The sequence below is a fragment of the Chionomys nivalis genome, chromosome 2 (assembly GCF_950005125.1).
Source record: "Chionomys nivalis chromosome 2, mChiNiv1.1, whole genome shotgun sequence".
Lineage (NCBI taxonomy): Eukaryota > Metazoa > Chordata > Mammalia > Rodentia > Cricetidae > Chionomys > Chionomys nivalis.
The window spans coordinates 67949949-67970975 of NC_080087.1; the positions used below are offsets into that span (position 1 = coordinate 67949949).

Below are 21027 nucleotides of genomic sequence, written 5' to 3' on the forward strand. Positions count from 1 at the left end.
CAAAATTGTGTTAAACAGTGTAGGTCAATTCAGGCTTGTTGGGGTCTCATTTCCTTTTTTGAAATTGAGATGAGGGAAGAAGTAACATATAAGTAGTTTTTAAGGAACTCTTGACCGAAACTGTGTTTACAAGTTCTTATGACTGTGTGCCACCTAATGCTGCTCCCTGTGTTGTAGTTCCTTCAGATTACCTATGGACCTTTTTATCCCACCCTGAGCAATCGTGAACAGTTTCCCTCTCTGTATCAGATGGCTGCACAGGACACATCTTTAGCTCTGGCCATGATCTCTTTGATGCTTTACTTTAACTGGAACTGGATTGGACTGGCCATCTCAGACAATGATCAGGGTACTCAATTTCTCACACATTTGAGAGGAGAGATGGAAAAAAATACAGTCTGCTTTGCCTTTGTAAGTATTATCCCAGTCATGATGCATTTATTCTCATCAAGAACTGAAGTGTATTACAACCAAATCATGACATCATCGACAAAAGTAGTTGTCATTTATGGTGACCCAGACAGTACGCTAGCTGTGGGATTTAGAATGTGGGAATCTCTAGGTTTACAGAGAATATGGGTCACCACCTCACAGTGGGATGGCACTACAAGTAAGCATGACTACTCACTTAATTCATTCAACTGGAAAATAACTTTTGCATACAAGCATTCTGAGATTTCTAGCTTTAAAACTTTTATCCAGACATTAAACCCTCTCAAATACACTGATGAATTCCTGGCTAAGCGGGAGTGGATGAACCTGAACTGCAAAGTCTCAGCTTCTCTGTTTAAGACACTGAAAAATTGCTTATCCAATGCCTCATTGCAATTGCTAAAGGCACAGACCTTCAACATGGCCTTTAGTGATGAGAGTTATGATATATATAATGCAGTGTATACTGTGGCCCATGCCTTCCATGAAATGCTTCTTCAGCATGTATATAATCAACCAATGGATAATGGAAAAGGATACTATAATCACTGCTTCAAGGTAATATTTCATCTTTTGGATGAAATTTGATATAATCAAAATCTTTAAGTGTCTGTCAAATGCCCCATTTTCCTGGATTAGGGAATATTTCGTAAAACAAAAAGATTTCTGGAAATTTTTTTCAGTAGCATTGTAAATCTGGATTCTGATATATAAATGTTAATGCAAAAGCAATGGTGTGGAAGATTCAATTTGTAAAGGAAGACCACTGTTTTTGTTACAGAGTACCTGACCACATCTATTCTAAAATTGTAAGGCTAAGTCCTTTCTCTTTATTCACTTCTTTATGAGAAAATTAATCCTGGTAAATTTATTGTCAAATATGTGATAATCAGCTTATGAGATAATTTTCCACGAGTGTTCAAAATTGATTCTGCTTACACAGTAGGCTCTGGGGACCTTATTTCACATCCTGAGTGAAAGTACTTATACAGTAAACAGTGTCATTTTTCAGTTAAGGACATACATTTGTATCCATATGTATGAATGCATGGTTCTTCTTGTGTATGATTGTGTGTTTCTTGGTATCTCTGTTTGTATCTGTATTAATGTGTGTGTGTATATATATATATATATGTTTCTGTATATCTACATATCTATCTGTATGTGGAACTGAACATGAATTTGTCTTGTATCAATGTCTTTCTGTATAGGAGCTTGTTTCTGTAAATATTTTTCTGTGTATTTTTTCAGTGTTTATATGTGTTGATCTCACTGTTGTATACTGCTTGCACATATGTATATTTTTGATTCTGTGTGTCTGTCTGCTTGCCTTTCAGAATCTTTCTTTGTATTTGAGCATAAATCTATCTATATCAAAATCTCTCTGTGTAGGTGTTTTTGTCTGTGACTGTCTCCATGTGTGTAATGTAAATTAATGTGTGCATGTATTTGTGGGATTGTTTATGTGTCTGTTTTGTGTGTCTGTTTTGGTACATATATCTCACTGTGTTTAGCTTTGTTTTCATGTGTGAGTGTTGGCATTTATGAGTATATCTGTATAAAATGTAAGTAGTTGCATTATGTATGTCGGCATGGAAGTGAACCTCTGTCGCTTTCTCTCACTATCTCTGTATCTCTTTCATGCTCTGTGTTTATGTGTGTGTATGTGTGTGTGTATATGTGTGTTCATGTTGGTATTTGATATTTGCATATAAGTGTGTTTCTGTATGGGAGATTTTTTTCTGAAAGAACTTAAATTCTAGGAACATTATGATAATATTAATAGTCCACTTGATTCATTGTTAATGCACCCCTGTATATCTTCAATAATACTGCCTTCAAGATGAAATAAAATACATTTTACAAATTCTAGAAAGGGCACAAACACAATAGAATGTTGTGTCACTTTCAGCTGCACTCCTTTCTGAGGAAAACACACGCTTCACTAATCCACTTGGAGACAGAGTGATTATGAACCAGAAAGAAAAACTTCAGGAAGAGTATGATAGCTTTCAGATTTGGAATATTCCAGATGTATGAATATATGGTTTTTCTTGTGTGAGGTTGTATGTTTTCATGTTTCTAGGTTTCTCTGTTTGTTTCTGTGTTACTGTGTATATATGTTTCTGTATATATGCATATCTATCTGTATGTGGAATTCAACATAAATTAGTCTGTATCAATGTCTTTCTGTTTGGGAGTTTGTTTCTGTGAATAACATTGTGTGTATTTTTTTCAGTGCATGTGTTCATATGTGTTGATCTCACTGCTGTATATTGCTTGCACGTATGTATATCTTTGTTTCTGTGTGTCTATCTGTATGTCTCTCTCAATCAGTCTTTGTATATGAGCATAAATCTATCAATATCAATATGTCTCTGTATAGGTGTTTTTGTTTTTGAGTGTTTCCCTGTGTGTATTTGTAATTGAATGTGCGCATGTATTTTTAGCCTTGTTTATGTGTTTCTCAGCTTTCTGGTTTTTGTGTCTGTTTTGGTGCATATGTTCTACTGTGTGTAGCTATGTTTTAGTGTGTGAGTGTTGGCATTTGTGTTCATGTCTGTATAACATGTATGTAGATGCATTATTTATGTCTATATGGAAGTGGATCTCTGATTCTCTCTCTGTCTCTCTCTCATGCTCTTTGTGTGTGTGTGTGTGTGTGTGTGTGTGTGTGTGTGTGTGTGTGTGGTCTGGTATGTCTCTTTCAGCTGCACTCCTTTCTAAGGAAAACACGCTTCACTAATCCAGTTGGAGACAGAGTGATTATGAACCAGAAAGAAAAACTTCAGGAAGAGTATGACATTTTTCAGATTTGGAATTTCCCATATGGTCTTGGACTTAAGGTGAAAATAGGAGAGTTTAGCTCATATTTTCCATATGGTCAACAGCTGCATATATATGAAGACATGATAGAGCAGGCTACAGGAAGTAGACAGGTGGGTCTGGCTTAACTATATTCCTTTGCATTACACCGCAGTAACATGAACAATGGGATAGATTTGTGCTGTCTTGTAACAAACTACAAATAAATAATCACATTACAGAGCAGTTTCTCACCTCCTATTTTATGTTTCTACATTTCACTTTTTGAGACATTTTATTAATACTTTGAGGAGTTCAGATATGCATACAATAAATTTTTATCATTCCAGAATTTCTTTCTTGTTTTTATATACAATGTATAATGTATACATTGTACTACTGTGCTATACTGTGTCCAGTATGAGAGCCATTTTCTCTTGGTACCACTCTGATAGCTAGACTGTGATTGTCCTCCTTTTTGCAGAACATTGGACACAGGTGTGAAAGACTGAGGGTAACTCTAATGGAAGAGAAAAGTAAATACATACAAATAATTAATTTTTATTAGATAATTTTTATTAAATCTCTTTACCAACAGTTCCTAAATTGCTAACACCTTGAAAAATACATTAAGGCAATATATTCATAATTCTATGAATTATAATTTTATTCATTTTTCTTTCTTTTTGGTTTAAGTTGATATGGGTGCTTTGTATGTATATCTCTGCAACACTGCTATGTGTGGTGACAATGGATGCATATCTGTTAAAGTAATTGCTAACTAGAAGAACATTGCTTGATCCTGTATATATTTTCACATTTCACTCAAATCAAAGACTGTGTGTCTAGTTACCTTATCTGGGGGGGGAAGTATTGGTAATAAAAGAAATGGCTTTTGGATATTTATAAATGATAAATTACATTATGGATCTAACATAAGATATAAGTGTGAATTCTGATATGAGTGGCTTTAATATATCCAATTCAAACTTCTCCAGTATTATGTGGCTTGAGATTTAAAGGTGTCAATTCAGGAAACTCGTGAAGCTAATTTTGAAGTTATATTGGATATACTAACAGTATAAAATGTACAAAATAATATTCTTTCTTATAGTGATGAGGAGAGTCACTATCAGGGGAAAAAACATACGAACTGAAGTATAGCCACTGACCAACATATCCATTAAGGAAGCAACAATGATTTTTCACGTATGCATTTTCCAAGCCAAATTGAGCATTGCAGAAATCCACTGGAAGATACAGAAGATTATGAACTCTGCAACCATTGCTCATCTCCCATATAGGCAAATTTCATGCAAAAACAAATGAACAAAATATGAGTCTTCAAGCCAACACAACTACAAATATTATAGTCATAGGATAAAAAAAGAGTATGTTCAAGGACATACTACAAAAATTTAAAAAATGATAATAACAAAATTCCAGGACAGCAAACAGAACATAAATAACTTCTAGAAGAAGGCAATGAAAACATAAAAAAGAACTGAGTGAGCATTTGATAGATACTTCCCAAAAGGTAGAAAATGAAAAAAAAAATATTCAAACTGAAATATGTAAAGGAAACAAAAAAGCAATTCTATAAATATCTCAAAACAATTTCTCATACGGGAAAACTTCAAGTTGATTACAAGATGGCAAAGTTCAAAGACAAGCAGAAGAATTAGAAAACTGAAACTATGACAGTTAAAAATAAGGACAATTGAAATATATATGAGACAAAGGGGATGTGATTAAATAATCAAAGTTACAAAAATTGGACAGAAAAAAGACAAAGGACTAATGAAGACTCCAGGAATATGTTCAATAAAATGTAATAGTAATTTCCAAAAATGCGTTTAGATATATAGCCATCTGAAGAGTGTAAGCATTTAAATACTAAACACATAATATCAGAGATAAAAACTTCCTATGATGTATTTTAATTTAAATTTGTATTATACTTCTAGAGAATAAAAATTGAAGGCAGCAGGAGAGAAAACCTATTCATAGAAAGACAACTTATAGATAACAGAAGATTCCTTCATGAATTCTCTTAAAAGGGCAGAGTATCAGTGATGCAATTAAAGGAGTTAGAGATACATTTGCAACATCCTGTTACTATACCCAACAAATTTATCCTTTATAATCAAAAGAGGCTGTGAGGGCACTTCAAGGGTATAAATTTGATGATATCTGGAATTTATTAGAATCAAAAAATGAAAAGCACACTTGTGAGTTATTTTTGCTTAACTTGAAGTAAGAAGATATACTTGAGACCCAGATCTTTGAGATAGAAAGATATGCTTTACATCAGGTTGTGGTAATATATGCCTTTAATCCCAGAATTTAGAGGGCAGAGGAAGGTGGACCTCTTGATTAGAGGAAATTTCTTCTACATAACAAGTTCTAGGACAACCAGGGTTAGAAAGAGAAATATGTCTCTAAAATAAAACCAAAAAATGAGAGAAAGAAAGAAAGAAAGAAAGAAAGAAAGAAAGAAATAGAGGTAAAGGAAGGGGGAGGGAGGGAAGGAGGGAGGCACGGAGGGAGGAAGAAGAAAGAGAGGGGGGAGAAAGAAAGAAAGAAAGAAAGAAAGAAAGAAAGAAAGAAAGGAAGGAAGGAAAGAAAGAAAGAAAGAAAGAAAGAAAGAAAGAAAGAAAGAAGGAAGGAAGGAAAAGAGAGGGAAAGGAAAGAAAGCCATGCTTTTAAATTGCATCTTCTAATCTAATCTGGGAAAAAAGCATTATTTATCTGAATCTTAAATTGGGAAAACAAACTTTAATCATTTAGTTAATTTGATTTGGAAAATCCTCCTATAATCTGTGTTACATCCTGTGCTGGAAGGGCATTTAGATCCTTTGATACTGAAAATCCCCTACAGTATGTGCTACACACTCTGCTGGATACCTATACAAGAGCAAAGAGAAAGAAACTTGTACTCTGTCTACTGACTCTCACCTTGCTAGAAAGTCCATTGCATCACTGGAATTATAATGAACCAACATGTTTGGGACTGAAGTGTTTACTGAAGATTGAGACATTCCACATCATGAACTGAGTAGCTTCTGTATTCTTGAATCCAATTTTTACCTAGCAGTTGTTGGAGTAGCTAGACCACAAACTAAATGACATCATATATATAAAGAGAGAGAGTCAGGGAAACAGAGACAGAGACAGGATAATACCTTAAATTTTATTACTTTAGAAAACCATAACTAATGCAGAAATAGATGAATATTCATTTATGCATATAATTTATAGTTTTTTATGACCACAATAGAAGACACTTGAAGAACTCCTACAAACTGAAAACTAAGATGAATATGTGGTCCAGCAAGACAATCAGAGCATTAGAACACAAGACAGAACAACAACTATTAGAAAAGTATTATATATATCTATAAAAATTTAACAAAAATTAGCAAACTATTCTCAAAACATAATATTAATTTACATATTCTCCTATCATCATACACAAACAACAAGATTTTGGTTTGTAAAACCTACATTAATTTCTTCTTCCTAAAACAAAACTCAGTTAGCAACATTGAGAGATACTTTGTATAAATATGAAGGAAAGGAATTTTATGGAAATGAGAAATAATAAAGAACATCAGACACTACACATTTTCATGAACTTGAATGGAAAATTCCCAACAAAACACTGAGTAGTATAAGTCAACAACACAACAGAAAGATCTGTCCCTGTGACAGACATGACTTTATTCCAAGGTTACAAGGATTGGTCACCATATGCAAATCAGTTAAGTAAATGTAGCCCAGAAATAGACCCAAGCACAGGTCTACATGATTATTCAAATATGTACAAAAATGGCTCTTAATAAAGTTTAGCATTCATTGAGAGTTATAATTTAAATCAAAAACAATTCTTACACAACTGAAGGAATCCATCTTGACTTTAAAAGGTCTACTTTTCCATTAATAGCTTGATGTTTGCCAGTCTGATCATATTAAAATGTTTTCTACGACAATCATATCGACAACATTTTACTAAAGGAAAAGAAACTCAAAGAATTTCCAATGAAATCCTAAGTGAGTCCAGGTGTATGTGTTGATGTGTAGGTTTAATCAAAACTCTTGGGTGACAGAGGAAGAAAAACCCCTACTGTTTATGACCAGTCTGGCCTGCATAGCATGTCCTAGTGACTAGGGTTGCATAAACAGACTCTGGGTCATATAAACAAATAGAGATTGGACGAGGATGGGCATTTTCTCCACTCTTCTTAAAAATAGTCCATAAAGCAGCCCCGGACAGGGAACTCAGAAGTTCCTCACCCCCCCCATCCCTCCTGGGCTCCCTGCAGAGACTCTACTCCCTGCAGACTGCCTCTCTCTTCCTAGCCCACCCAGCTTGCATCCAGAACCCTTCTTCCTTCTGCCCTCTTCCTTCTTTGGGCACATAACACCACCTAGCTCAGCCTGTCTGGGCACTGGGGGCGAATCCTCAGGGCAAACAGGCAGGCGGGAGTTCCTTTGTTTCACTGGCCTGCCTGCACCAAGCAAGGTAGGCGCTTTGTTTACGAAATACCCAACCAGCACAGAGAGCTGATCTCAGCACCAGGAGAGCCATCATTGTGCACGGAGATCTGATATTGTCACCAGAGAGACATCACTGGAGCACCAGGAGAACCATCACTGGGGAGTACCATCACTGGGAAGGTACAACAGTAGGCAAGGAGACCTGATCCTGTAAAAAAAGATCCATAGGAGAGCATTCAGAGGAAGAGATGGGCAGGCGCCAATGCAAGAATTCACCCAACAATCTGAAAAATAATATGAAACCACCAGAACCCAGCGACCTCACAACAGGAGGACATGAACACCTTAATCATGAAAAAGTAGAAAAAATTGACTTTATGAAAGTGATTGACGCCCTTAAACAGCATGTAAAAAATGCCCTTATAGAAATGGATGAGAAGTATAACAGAAAGTTTGAAGAACTGAGTAAATCAGTGAATGATACCCTAGGAAACCAAGGAAAAACAATCAAACAGATAATGGAAACAGTTCAAGTCTTGAAAACTGAAATGGAGGCAAAGAAGAAAACACAAACAGAAGGCTGGCTGGACATGGAAAATCTAGGTAAACGAATAGAGTCTACAGAAACAAGCATAACCAACAGAATACAAGAGATAAAAGAAAGAATCTCAGATTCTGAAGATACCATAGAGAAAATAAACACGCTGATCAAAGAAAACAGCAAGGCCAACAAACTCTCATCACAAAACATTCAGGAAATATGGGATACAATAAAAAGACCAAACCTAAGAATAATAGGAGTAGAAGAAGAGGAAGAAGCACAGCTCAACGGTCCAGAAAATATATTTAATAAAATTATAGAAGAAAACTTTCCCAACATAAAGAAAGATATACCTATGAAGGTTCAAGAAGCATACAGAACACCGAATAGGCTGGATCAAAAAAAAATCCCCTCGCCATATAATAATCAAAACACAAAGCATACAGAACAAAGAAAGAATATTAAGAGCTGCAAAGGAAAAAGGCCAAGTTACTTATAAAGGTAAACCTATCAGACTTACACCTGACTTCTCTATGGAAACCATGAAAGCCAGAAGGTCTTGGATAGATGTACTGCAAAAACTAAGAGACTGTGGATGCAAGCCCAGACTACTATACCCAGCCAAACTTTCATTCACTATAAATGGAGAAAACAAAATTTTCCAGAATAAAAACAAATTTAAACAATACGTAGCCACAAATCCAGCCTTACAGAAAGGAATAGAAGGAAAATCACTAACCATGGAGTCCAACAATGACCACAATATCTCAGACAACTAGAGACCCTTCACCAGCACAACTCGAAGAAGGGAAACACACAAAATTTACTACTAAAAAAATGACCGGAGTTAACAACCACTGGTCATTAATATCACTTAATGTCAATGGACTCAACTCACCTATAAAAAGGCACAGACTAAGAGATTGGATATGAAAACAGGATCCAACATTCTTCTGTTTACAAGAAACACACCTCAACCACAAAGACCGACACCTACTCAGAGTAAAGGGTTGGGATAAGGCTTATCAAGTAAATGGACCTAAGAAACATGCAGGTGTGGCCATACTAATTTCTAACAAAGTTGACTTCAAACTTAAATCAATCAGAAGAGATGGAGAGGGACATTTTCTACTCATAACAGGAACAATTCATCAGGATGAAGTCTCAATCCTGAATATCTATGCCCCTAATATAAAAGCACCCACTTATGTAAAAGAAACGTTGCTAAAACTCAAGGCAGCAATCAAACCTCACACATTAATAGTAGGAGACTTTAACACTCCTCTCTCACCAATGGACAGGTCAATTAGACAGAAACCTAAAAGAGAAATAAGAGAATTAATGGAGGTAATGAATCAAATGGACTTAACAGACATCTATAGAATATTCCACCCAAATAGGAAAGAATGAATATACCTTCTTCTCTGCAGCTCATGGAACCTTCTCAAAAATTGACCACATACTCAGTAACAAAGCAAACATCCACAGTTACAAAAAAATATCTGTAACCACCTGTATCTTATCATATCACCATGGATTAAAGCTAGAATTCAACAACAATGCTATCCCCAGAAAGCCTACAAACTCATGGAAACTGAACAGTCAACTACTGAACCATACCTGGATAAAGGAAGAAATAAAGAAAGAAATTAAAGTCTTCCTTGAAGTCAATGAAGATAAAGAAACAACATACTCAAACCTATGGGACAGTATGAAAGCAGTCCTGAGAGGAAAGTTCATAGCACTAAGTGCCCACTTAAAGAAAACAGAGAAAGCACACATTGGAGACTTAACAGCCCACCTGAAAGCTCTAGAAAAAAAAGAAGCAGACTCACCTAGAAGGAGTAGAAGACTGGAAATAATCAAAATAAGGGCTGAAATTAACAAAATAGAAACAGAAAACAATTGAAAGAATCAATGAAACAAAAAGCTGGTTCCTGAGGAAATCAACAAGATTGATAAACCCCTATCCAAACTAATCAAACGGCAGAGAGAGAATTTGCAAATTAATAAAATCAGAAATGAAAAGGGGGACATAACCACAGACACAGAGGAAATTCAGAGAATCATTAGATCTTACTACAAAAGCCTGTATGCCACAAAACTGGAAAATGTTAAAGAAATGGACACTTTTTTAGATGAATACCATATACCAAAGTTAAACCAGGACCAGGTAAACAACCTAAATAGACCTGTGAGTCGTGAAGAATTAGAAGCTGTTATCAAAAACCTCCCTTCCAAAAAAAGTCCAGGACCAGATGCTTTCAATGCGGAATTCTACCAGAACTTCCAAGAAGACCTAATACCTATACTCCTAAATGTATTTCACAATATAGAAACAGAAGAGTCATTGCCAAATTCCTTCTATGAAGCTACAGTAACTCTGATACCAAAACCACACAAAGACTCAACCAAGAAAGGGAATTACAGGCCAATCTCACTCATGAACATCGACGCAAAAATCCTCAACAAAATACTGGCAAACCGAATCCAAGAACACATTAGAAAAATTATCCATTATGATCAAGTAGGCTTCATCCCAGAGATGCAGGGCTGGTTTAACATACGCAAATCTATCAATGTAATCCATCATATAAATAAACTGAAAGAAAAAAACCATATGATAGTTTCATTAGATGCTGAAAAAGCATTTGACAAAATTCAACATCCCTTTATGATAAAAGTCTTGGAGAGATTAGGAATACAAGGGTCATACCTAAATATAATTAAAGCTATTTACAGCAAGCCGACAGCTAACATCAAATTAAATGGAGAGAAACCTAAAGCCATCCCATTAAAATCAGGAACACACCAAGGTTGTCCACTCTCCCCATACCTCTTCAATATAGTTCTTGAAGTCTTAGCAATAGCAATAAGACAACATAAGGGGATCAAGGGGATTCGAATTGGAAAGGAAGAAGTTAAACTTGCGTTATTTGCAGATGATATGATAGTGTACATAAGCGACCCCAAAAACTCCACCAAAGAACTTCTACAGCTGATAAATACCTTTAGTAATGTGGCAGGATACAAGATCAACTCCAAAAAATCAGTCGCCCTCTTATACACAAAGGATATGGAAGCAGAGAGGGAAATAAGAGAATCATCACCTTTCGCGATAGCCACAAACAGCATAAAATATCTTGCGGTAACTCTAACCAAGGAAGTGAAAGATCTATTTGACAAGAACTTTAAGTCTTTGAAGGAAGAAATTGAAGAGGATACCAGAAAATGGAAGGATCTCCCTTGCTCTTGGATTGGGACGATCAACATAGTAAAAATGGCAATTCTACCAAAGGCAATCTATAGATTCAATGCAATCCCCATCAAGGTCCCATCAAAATTCTTCACAGATCTTGAGAGGACAATAATCAACTTTATATGGAAAAACAAAAAACCCAGGATAGCGAAAACAATCTTATACAATAAAGGAACTTCTGGAGGCATTACCATCCCTGACTTCAAACTCTATTACAAAGCTACAGTAATGAAAACAGCGTGGTACTGGCATAAAAACAGAGAAGTCGACCAATGGAATCATATAGAAGACCCGTATTTTAACCCACAAACCTATGAACACCTCATTTTCGATAAAGGAGCTAAAAGTGTACAATGGAAGAAAGAAAGCATCTTCAACAAATGGTGCTGGCACAACTGGATGTCAACCTGTAGAAGAATGAAAATAGACCCATATCTATCACCATGCACAAAACTCAAGTCCAAATGGATCAAAGACCTCAATATCAATCTGAACACACTCAACCTGATAGAAGAGAAAATGGGAAGTACCCTACAACATATGGACACAAGAGATCGCTTCCTACGTATAACCCCAGCAGCACAGACATTAAGGGCAACATTGAATAAATGGGACCTCCTGAAACTGAGAAGCTTCTGTAAAGCAAAGGACACTGTCACTAAGACAGAAAGGCACCCTACTGACTGGGAGAAGATCTTCACCAACCCCGCAACAGACAAAGGTCTGATCTCCAAAATATATAAAGAACTCAAGAATCTAGACGTTAAAATGCTAATTAACCCAATTAAAAAATGGGGCACTGAACTGAACAGAGAATTCTCAACAGAAGAAGTTCAAATGGCCAAAAGATACTTAAGGTCATGCTCAACCTCCTTAGTGATCAGAGAAATGCAAATCAAAACAACTTTGAGATATCATCTTACACCTGTCAGAATGGCTAAAATCAAAAACACCAAGGATAGCTTTTGCTGGAGAGGTTGTGGAGAAAGGGGTACCCTCATCCATTGCTGTTGGGACTGAAAACTTGTGCAACCACTTTGGAAATCAGTGTGGCGGTTTCTCAGAAAAATTGGGATCAACCTACCCCTGGACCCAGCAATACCACTCTTGGGAATATACCCAAGAGATTCCTTATCACATGACAAAAGCATTTGTTCAACTATGTTCATAGCAGCATTATTTGTAATAGCCAGAACCTGGAAGCATCCTAGGTGTCCTTCAATGGAAGAATGGATGAAGAAAGTGTGGAATATATACACATTAGAGTACTACTCTGCAGTAAAAAACAATGACTTCTCGAATTTTGCATGCAAATGGATGGAAATAGAAAATACTATCCTGAGTGAGGTAACCCAGACCCAAAAAGAAGATCATGGGATGTACTCACTCATAATTGGTTTCTAGCCATGGATAGGGGCCACTGAGTCTATAATTTGTGGTCCTAAAGAAGCTAAACAAGAGGGCAAACCCAAGGAAAAACATATAGTTATCCTCCTGGCTGTGGGAAATAGACAAGATTGCTGGGCAAAAAATTGGAATCTTGGGGGTAGGGTGGGATGTGGGTAAGGGGAGATGGAGAGAGAAAAGTGTGAAGGAGAGGATGAGTGGAACTTAGGGAAACGGGATGACTGGGGATATAGGAAGGTTGGATAGGGGAGCAGGGAAACTCATATCTTAGTTAAGGGAACCACCTAAGGGTTGGCAAGACACTTGAACTTGGGGTGGCTACCAGATGCCCAGGGCAATGTCCCCAGTTAGTTCCTTGGGCACCTGAGGATAGAGAACCTGAAATGAACCTATCCTATAGCCATACTGATGAATATCTTGCATATCACCATAGAACCTTCATCTAGCGATGGATGGAGATAGAGACAGAGACCCACACTGGAGCATCGGACTGAGATCCCAAGGTCCTAATGAGGAGCCGAAGGAGGGAGAACATGTACAACAAAGTCAGGACCACGAGGGGTGCACCCACCCACTGAGACAGTGGGGCTGATCTATTGGGAGCTCACCAAGGCCAGCTGGACTGTGACTGAAAAAGCATGGGATAAAACTGGACTCTCTGAACATGGCAGACAATGAGAGCTTACGAGAGGCCAAGGACAATGGCACGGGGTTTTGATCCTACTTCAGGTTCTGGCTTTGTGGGAAACTAGACAGTTTGGATGTTCAACTTCCTAGATCTGGATGGAGGGGGGAGGACCTTGGACTTTCCACAGGGCAGGGAACCCTGACTGCTCCTGGGACTGGAGAGGGAGGAGAAGAGGAGTGGGGGAGAGGGAGAGGGGCGGGAGGAGGGTGAGGGAAATGGGAGGCAGGGAGGAGGCGGAAATTTTTTTTTTCAATAAAAAAAAAATCTGAAAAAAAAATAGTCCTTAATATCTTAGCAAATACAAAAAATAAATAGTAAAAATTAAACAAAGAAAAGAAGAGAAGAAATAAAACCACTGATAGCTTACTAATTTAATCCTACTATTTAGATAGCAGAATAGGGAGATTTCTGTGAGATCCAAGTTAACCTACTCTATATAAATAGTTGAAGTCTACCAATACTACAATTTGAGACTCTGTTTCAGGAAAGCCACAAGAAAAAAAAATGGTTTGTAATTAATCATCTTATAGAGAACATGGAAAAAACCAATGCAGAGGAGACACTGTGGTGTTGACACATAACTCAGTTCTGAACAGTGGATGCAAAGTGAGCACACAACAATCAGCAGATGTCTAAAAGAGTGTATAGAAACCAATCAAGAGCTTTTTCTTTAGACAAAGTTCTTTTACTTTAAATTTTAAGAAACATTTCAATGTAACTTTTACAAAATCAAACGTTTATATTTTTATTATATTTTATGTGAATAAATGTTTTTTATTTTTATTTATTTTTATTGGGCTCTACATTTTTCTCTACCCCACTCCCTGCCCTTCCCCTCTCCTTGAATCCTCCCCCAAGTATTAGTTCCTAATTTACTTAGGCGATTATGTCTTTTTCTACTTATGATATAGATTAAATCTATGTATGTCTTTTTTAGTGTCCTCTTTGTTGTCCTAATTTACTCAGGAGATATTGTCTTTTTCTACTTACAATGTAGATTAGATCTATATATGTATCTCTTAGTGCCCTCTTTGTTGTCTAAGTTCTCTGGGATTGTGATTTGCAAGGTGGTTTTCTTTTATTTGTGTTTAAAAACCACTTAGACGGGAGAACATGTGATAATTGTTTTTCTGTGTCTCAGTTACCTCACTCAAAATTATGTTTTCAAGCTCCATCCATTTTCCTGCAAAATTCAAGTTGTCATTGTTTTTTCTGCTGTGTAGTACTCCATTGTGTAAATGTACCACATTTTCCTTAATCATTCTTCAGTTGAGGGGCGTTTAGGTTATTTCCAGGTTCTGGTATTACAAACAATGCTGCTATGAACATGGTTGAGCACATGTCCTTGTGGCACAATTGAGCATCCTTTGGATATATACGCAAAAGTGGTATTACTGGTTTTGAGGAACGTTGTTTCCCAATTCTCTGAGAAATCACCACACTGTCATCGAAAGTTGCTGTACCAGCTTACATTCCCACCAGCAATGCAAAAGTGTTCCCTTTACCCAACAACCTCTACAGCATAAATGGATCAAAGACCTCAACATAAAGCTAGCCACACCGATCCTTATAGAAAAGAAAGAAGAGTGAATTTAAACATATTGGCACATGAGATCTCTTCCTAAATATAACCTCAACAGCACAGAAATTGAGAGAAACAATTAATAAATGGGAGCTCTTGAAACTGTAAAGCTTCTGTAAAGCAAGGTCAATAAGACAAAATGACAGCTTACAGAATGGATAATGATCTTCACTATTCCCACATCATACAGAGTTCTGATCTCCAAAATATACAAAAAAAGGACATGAAATTTGTCTTCAAAAGAACAAATAATCCAAATCAAACTTTTATTCAGATTCCCCAAATATTTCTAGGCTTTGTAAAGCATTTACACCTCAGGAAACACCATTTCTACCAGCTACATACATATCAATTATGCCCTTACTCTGCCTATTTAGCTGTTTTTTTCTTTATAATATGTCATTCTTTCTAATGATGTTTTTGTAGTTCCTGTGTGTTATCTGACATTTAAAGAGATATTCCACCTATTTCAGATGTACGTTCATCTTAGCCTTCTGTGATGTTGCTGCGATTAAATACTGACCAAATTCATATGGAGGAGGAGTTTTGATTGGGATCATGAATTACAGCAAAGAAATGACAAGGCAGGCAGGCATATGGAGACTGCAATTAATCGTAGATTCTGAAGAAATATAGCTTACTGGCTTTCTCTGAATTCTCACACAGCCCTGACTAGGAACAGCACTGCCCAAAGTGGGCAGGGCAGACCTACATCAATTACCCATTAGTAAAATGCTTTAATGATTTGACAGTAGGCTAATTCAATGGAGAGAAATATTTTAGTTATGGTTCCCTCTAACATATTATGTACTTTATGTCAAGGTGATGAAAATTAAATAGAAAAACCACTTTCTATGCTCTATACTGTTTGTCCATATCAAATAACCCATTTTTTCTCCTAAATTTCTAGGTTTGGGAAGCTACTCAAATTTACATCAGTTTGTGTCCATACATTTGTATGCCTAGTATTATAAAATATATTAAGTTTAATCTGATCACTCCTTTGCTGTTTATAAAATTGACTTATTGGTATATCAACATGATAATAAAATATAGGAGTAGGTAAAACTCCTGACACCAGCTTGTGTCTGATTTTTCACAGATGCCGCCCTCTGTGTGCAGTGCTGATTGTGGTCCTGGATTCAGAAAATTCTGGCAGGAGGGAATGGCAGCCTGCTGTTTTGATTGCAGCCCCTGCCCACAAAATGAAATTTCTAATGAGACAAGTGAGTTTTGCTATTGAGATAAATCCTTCACATCACATAGATCATCTTCTCTCAGTCATACTGGGATGATCTAATGGTCAAAAAGACAACTGAAGAAGTAAAATATACTAAATTCCTAACTTAGTTTTTATAGGACTATGATTATTAACAAGGTAACTTTAAGTAACTTGTTATACCTATACCATTGTAGTGGCATTTCAATTGTATTTTAATACATAAAAACTGCCTGAAGATCTGAGAGTAAAACAGTCCCACTGGTCAGCCTTACAGACCACATTATGGTAACACACATATTTAAACCCAGTAACCACAGTGAAATGCACATTTAATCCCAGTAACTACCCTAGGCTGATAGAAATCAGTTGCTGTATACCTTTAATCCCAGTGGTACATGCCTTTAGTCCCAGTGCTAGAGAAGAATATACAACAACTCTCAGACATAGTCTCTTTTTGAGATTCTGAGAGACAGGGTAGCCATTTCGGACTAAGGGTGAGTAAGAGTCTGTGGATGACTGTTTTGCTTTTTAGATCTTCAGGTTGAACCCTAGTTGCTGACCCTAAATTTTTTATTCATGCTTCATTTGGTACCCAACTTTTGTGATACAAATTCATGAAAATGACATTTGATAGAGGCTTTTTATCCACCAGACCAAGCTATGGATGGGATTGGAATTCTAGTTCTAGGAGCTGGAACTAAAACTAGCCATCTGGTTTCGGAGATAAACTAAAGCTCCCAGCTCCCATCTGCTTTGTTTTAGCTTCCATGTAAAGATCCAAAATACACAGAGAATCTGGATACTGTATGCTAATGTGGTGTCTTTGAATTGTTTAACTTCTGAGGAAGAAACAACAGCTGATAAAAGACATTTGTTTATTAGTGCTGCTGGATTGATCTAACCTATATATTTTGAAAATGCCTTTACTTCAAAATTTAAATCAAAAGATTTGATGCTTTGGAGAAAAGGTTTTACTTTTGTTTCTAAGGGAAGTAAGAGGCTGTGGATTCATTCTGGGTCAAGAAAGATAAGGTTTCATTGGCAAAGGCTCCCTGAAAAATCTCCAGAGAGAATGGATGACCCAGATGATCCAACAATTCAGAGTACATTTGTTGCAGATTCTTCTGAGTTCTACATTCAGAACAGCTTTAAGACTACTGGCTGAAATGATCCAGCCTCAAAGAATACTCCAATAAAAACTTGGCTATAATTATAAATTTTCTTTGCATCACCAAAAGATTATCAGCACCCATAATCAGCAGGATATAGCCTAGATAACTATGCACAAATCCCCTAAATGGATTATGGATATTTGTTTTGTTTGAAATGTTCATTACAAGTTGTTGTGGCTAATATTCAGGGAAAATAAGCTAAGCAAAGAAATTAGATAAAAGGTTCTTGTTTTGAAAAAAAAGTCATGTGGTGGTAATGCATGCCTTTAATCACAGCACTTGGGAGGCAGAAGCAGGCAGACTCTATGAGTTCAAGGTCAGCCTGGACTGCAAGACTGAGTTGTAGGACAGGCTCCATAGCTATTGAGAAATCCTGTCTCAAAAGAAAGAAAGAAAGAAAGAGAGAGAGAGAGAGAGAGAGAGAGAGAGAGAGAGAGAGAGAGAGAGAGAAAGTAATAAGAAAGGGAGATAAGGAAATGAGAAATGGAAAGGAAAAAAAGGATATAAATACGATAAAATAGAAATGTAGATTATTGAATCGACTATGAAAAGAAAAAAGGAGAATACAGATATGACAAGGTAAAAAGGTAGATTATTGAATCGACTGTTTAAAAGCAACTGTTAGTTTTAAATATTTCATATTGGTTTTACTTTTGTATATTGTAAACAAATTTTATATATTCATACAAATTTGAGATTAATTTTCTTAAAACAGATTGTACAAATATTTTGAATCATATTCAAGGTATAGTATCTGTACAATTCATTTAACAATGTAATGCAAATTTCTAGTCCTTGAAAAGTAGCATATCAACTGTTTAGGAAAATAGAGCAGACCAATCTAGTTCATAGACGATAACTGACACTGAAGAAACTCTTCATGGAGTTTACTTTCTTTGTGGCAAAAGTCAAGGATAGGAACTAAATTAGGAATAAGCCTTTGGACTCAACAAGATAACATATATATGAAATATTTTCTCTGAATTTGTCAAATGCAAATGGACAAAATAATATAGATATATTTCTTCCCTGTATGTAATATATATATTCATTGTACTTATTGTATTCAGTTTTCTTATGTTAATTATAGCCTTCTTTTTATTATTTTTTGACAAAAAGGGGAAATGTAGAGGCATTTTAATTGTATTTAATAAATAAAGACTACCTGAAGTTCTGAGAGTAAAACAGTTTCACTGGTCAGACTTATAGAGAAGATTATGGTTAAAAAAAATAAACCCTAGTTAATACAGAAATTGGGTAGTGCATGCCTTTATCCCAGTGGTCATGCCTTTAATCCCAGCAATAGAGGGGAATAAAAAATGGGGGGAGACAGCTGTCAGACACAGTCTCTTTCTATGATTCCAGGAGCCAGGATGGCCATTTCAGATGGAGGTTGAGTTAAAAGGCAGTGGCTGGCTGTTTTGATTTTTAGATCTTCAGGTTGAACCCCAATTTCTGACCCTGAGTTTTTATTAAAAGTGCTTCATACCATGACATACATCTTTGATTCATTGAAAGTCTATATTAGGTGGCCTTTTCTCAAAGAAACAGTTTTCACAGTCATACAACATGAACAAATTCTACACATGGTTTTTATTAGTGATTAATATCCTCTGTAACTACATAGAGATTTTATTCCAGTCATGAATCATCACTAATATTAGTTTTCTTTCAATTTTCATGTCTCTATATTTCACTATATTTTTATAACCATGATGTATTTGCAAAATCAATGCTGAAGAGGCATCAGAGTAATTAAACTCTATTTTGTGTACGTTGGGAACCAAATTCAAGTACACTATAAGATGAATGAAGAGGTGAAATCATTACTTGTAAATTTTTCAACTACTGTTCCTTTTTAAACAGAAGACTTCAAGCAATAACCAAAGATCCTTTTTTCAAAAATTAATGTGATTGGCAATCTAGGGAAGTGTAATAAGTTTGAGCACATGATGTAGAAAATATGGAGTCTTATTATTGTCATTTTTATATCCAGCACACAGTAATGTCAAAGAATAGAGGATTAACATCATTTTCTGTGAAAGCAACTAGCCACAATTACCCAAATGGTGTTATCTCCTACATAGCTCCTATTAGTTAAATGATTGTTTAGAGCTGCTTACATAAAAAAAAGACAAATAGATAGTTTCTCCCCTATTGCCTCTCATCCTAGAAAATTAAAGTTTATAAAGGATATTTATGAGTGATAAGATGACTCACAAGATAAATCTCTTGCCACTAAATCTGATGATGATCTCATCCCTGGCCCCATGTGGTAGGAAGTGGTTGACAACTCATTAAGATTGTGCTCAGATCTCTATGCACCTGCACATAGAGCACAGTCCAAATTAATTAATCAAACTGCAATGAAATTGTCTTAAATATAAAAAATATAAGAATAAAGGGTATTTACAACAAAATTACAACAAAAGTTAAACAAAAAATTTATTAACTCTTTAAATATGTGTATATTTGTGAGATGGATAGTTATGCATACACAATTGCAAGTGCATGTGAGAGGCATCCAATGCCCCTGTAGTTAGAATTACAAACAATTGTGAGACACATAACATGGATGCTGTGAATTGAACTCAGTTATTGTGCAAGAATAGTATATTCTCTTGATAACTGGAATAAATTTCCAACACTTAAACAAAAATAATTACATGTGTCCATAAATTCATCTTTCTAAATGGAAAATGCTTAAAACCTGGAAGCACATCATCACTCTTTGCAATTATCCAATAAATAAAACAATTTGAATCACATTTCCTAAATTTTCCAGGTAGGAAATTACATCTTATGAACACAGTACTATTCTTCAAAGGAAACCTTTTGTACATGCCTGAATAACCTCTCTTTATAATCATGGTGTTATATCAATATCTATTTCATACCAGACTACATTTACAGAGTCTTGGTCTTGAATAAAATATTATAAGGCATTAAGTTATTTGTTCCCAAACATGATAGAATAAATATGGAGGGCTTTTTAATGCTAAGTATGTACAGAGATATCTACCTTTAGAATAGCATCCCTACTGCCTGATGAGGACACAGTGAACATATTATTTTCTTTAAATATATTTTCCTTTGAAAATAAAAAATTATATTTATAAACCTTTCTTCTCTCATACTTTCCTATATTCCCCATGTAAATTAATAACTCTGATATTCAAGCTCTATTATACTTTTACATGTATACACACATGTAGATATACAAACACATATAACTTCCTGATTCTAAAGGGACTTTTGCCAACCTGAGAATATAAAGCATGACTCTAGAAAGTCTTTCTCTTCTCCCCATTCCCTTTGCTTTGGTTACAACATTATATTAGAGTAATAGTGAACAGTGATAGTAATTGGCCATTTCGGAGGTGCTGCCTTCTTGGAATGGGTGTCATCACTTGGGAGAA

The 21027-nt window shown here is 35.8% G+C and overlaps 1 protein-coding gene across 1 annotated transcript in view; it reads left to right on the forward strand.

Moving 5' to 3' along the window:
* The window catches only part of LOC130864244 (vomeronasal type-2 receptor 116-like), a 47978-nt gene that overhangs the window by 23290 nt on the left and 3661 nt on the right, over positions 1-21027 (forward strand). Inside the window, exons 3-5 of the mRNA XM_057754448.1 lie at positions 178-990; positions 3144-3371; positions 16317-16440. Coding sequence (XP_057610431.1) covers positions 178-990; positions 3144-3371; positions 16317-16440 — 1165 coding nt within the window. The remainder of the gene's footprint in view (positions 1-177; positions 991-3143; positions 3372-16316; positions 16441-21027) is intronic.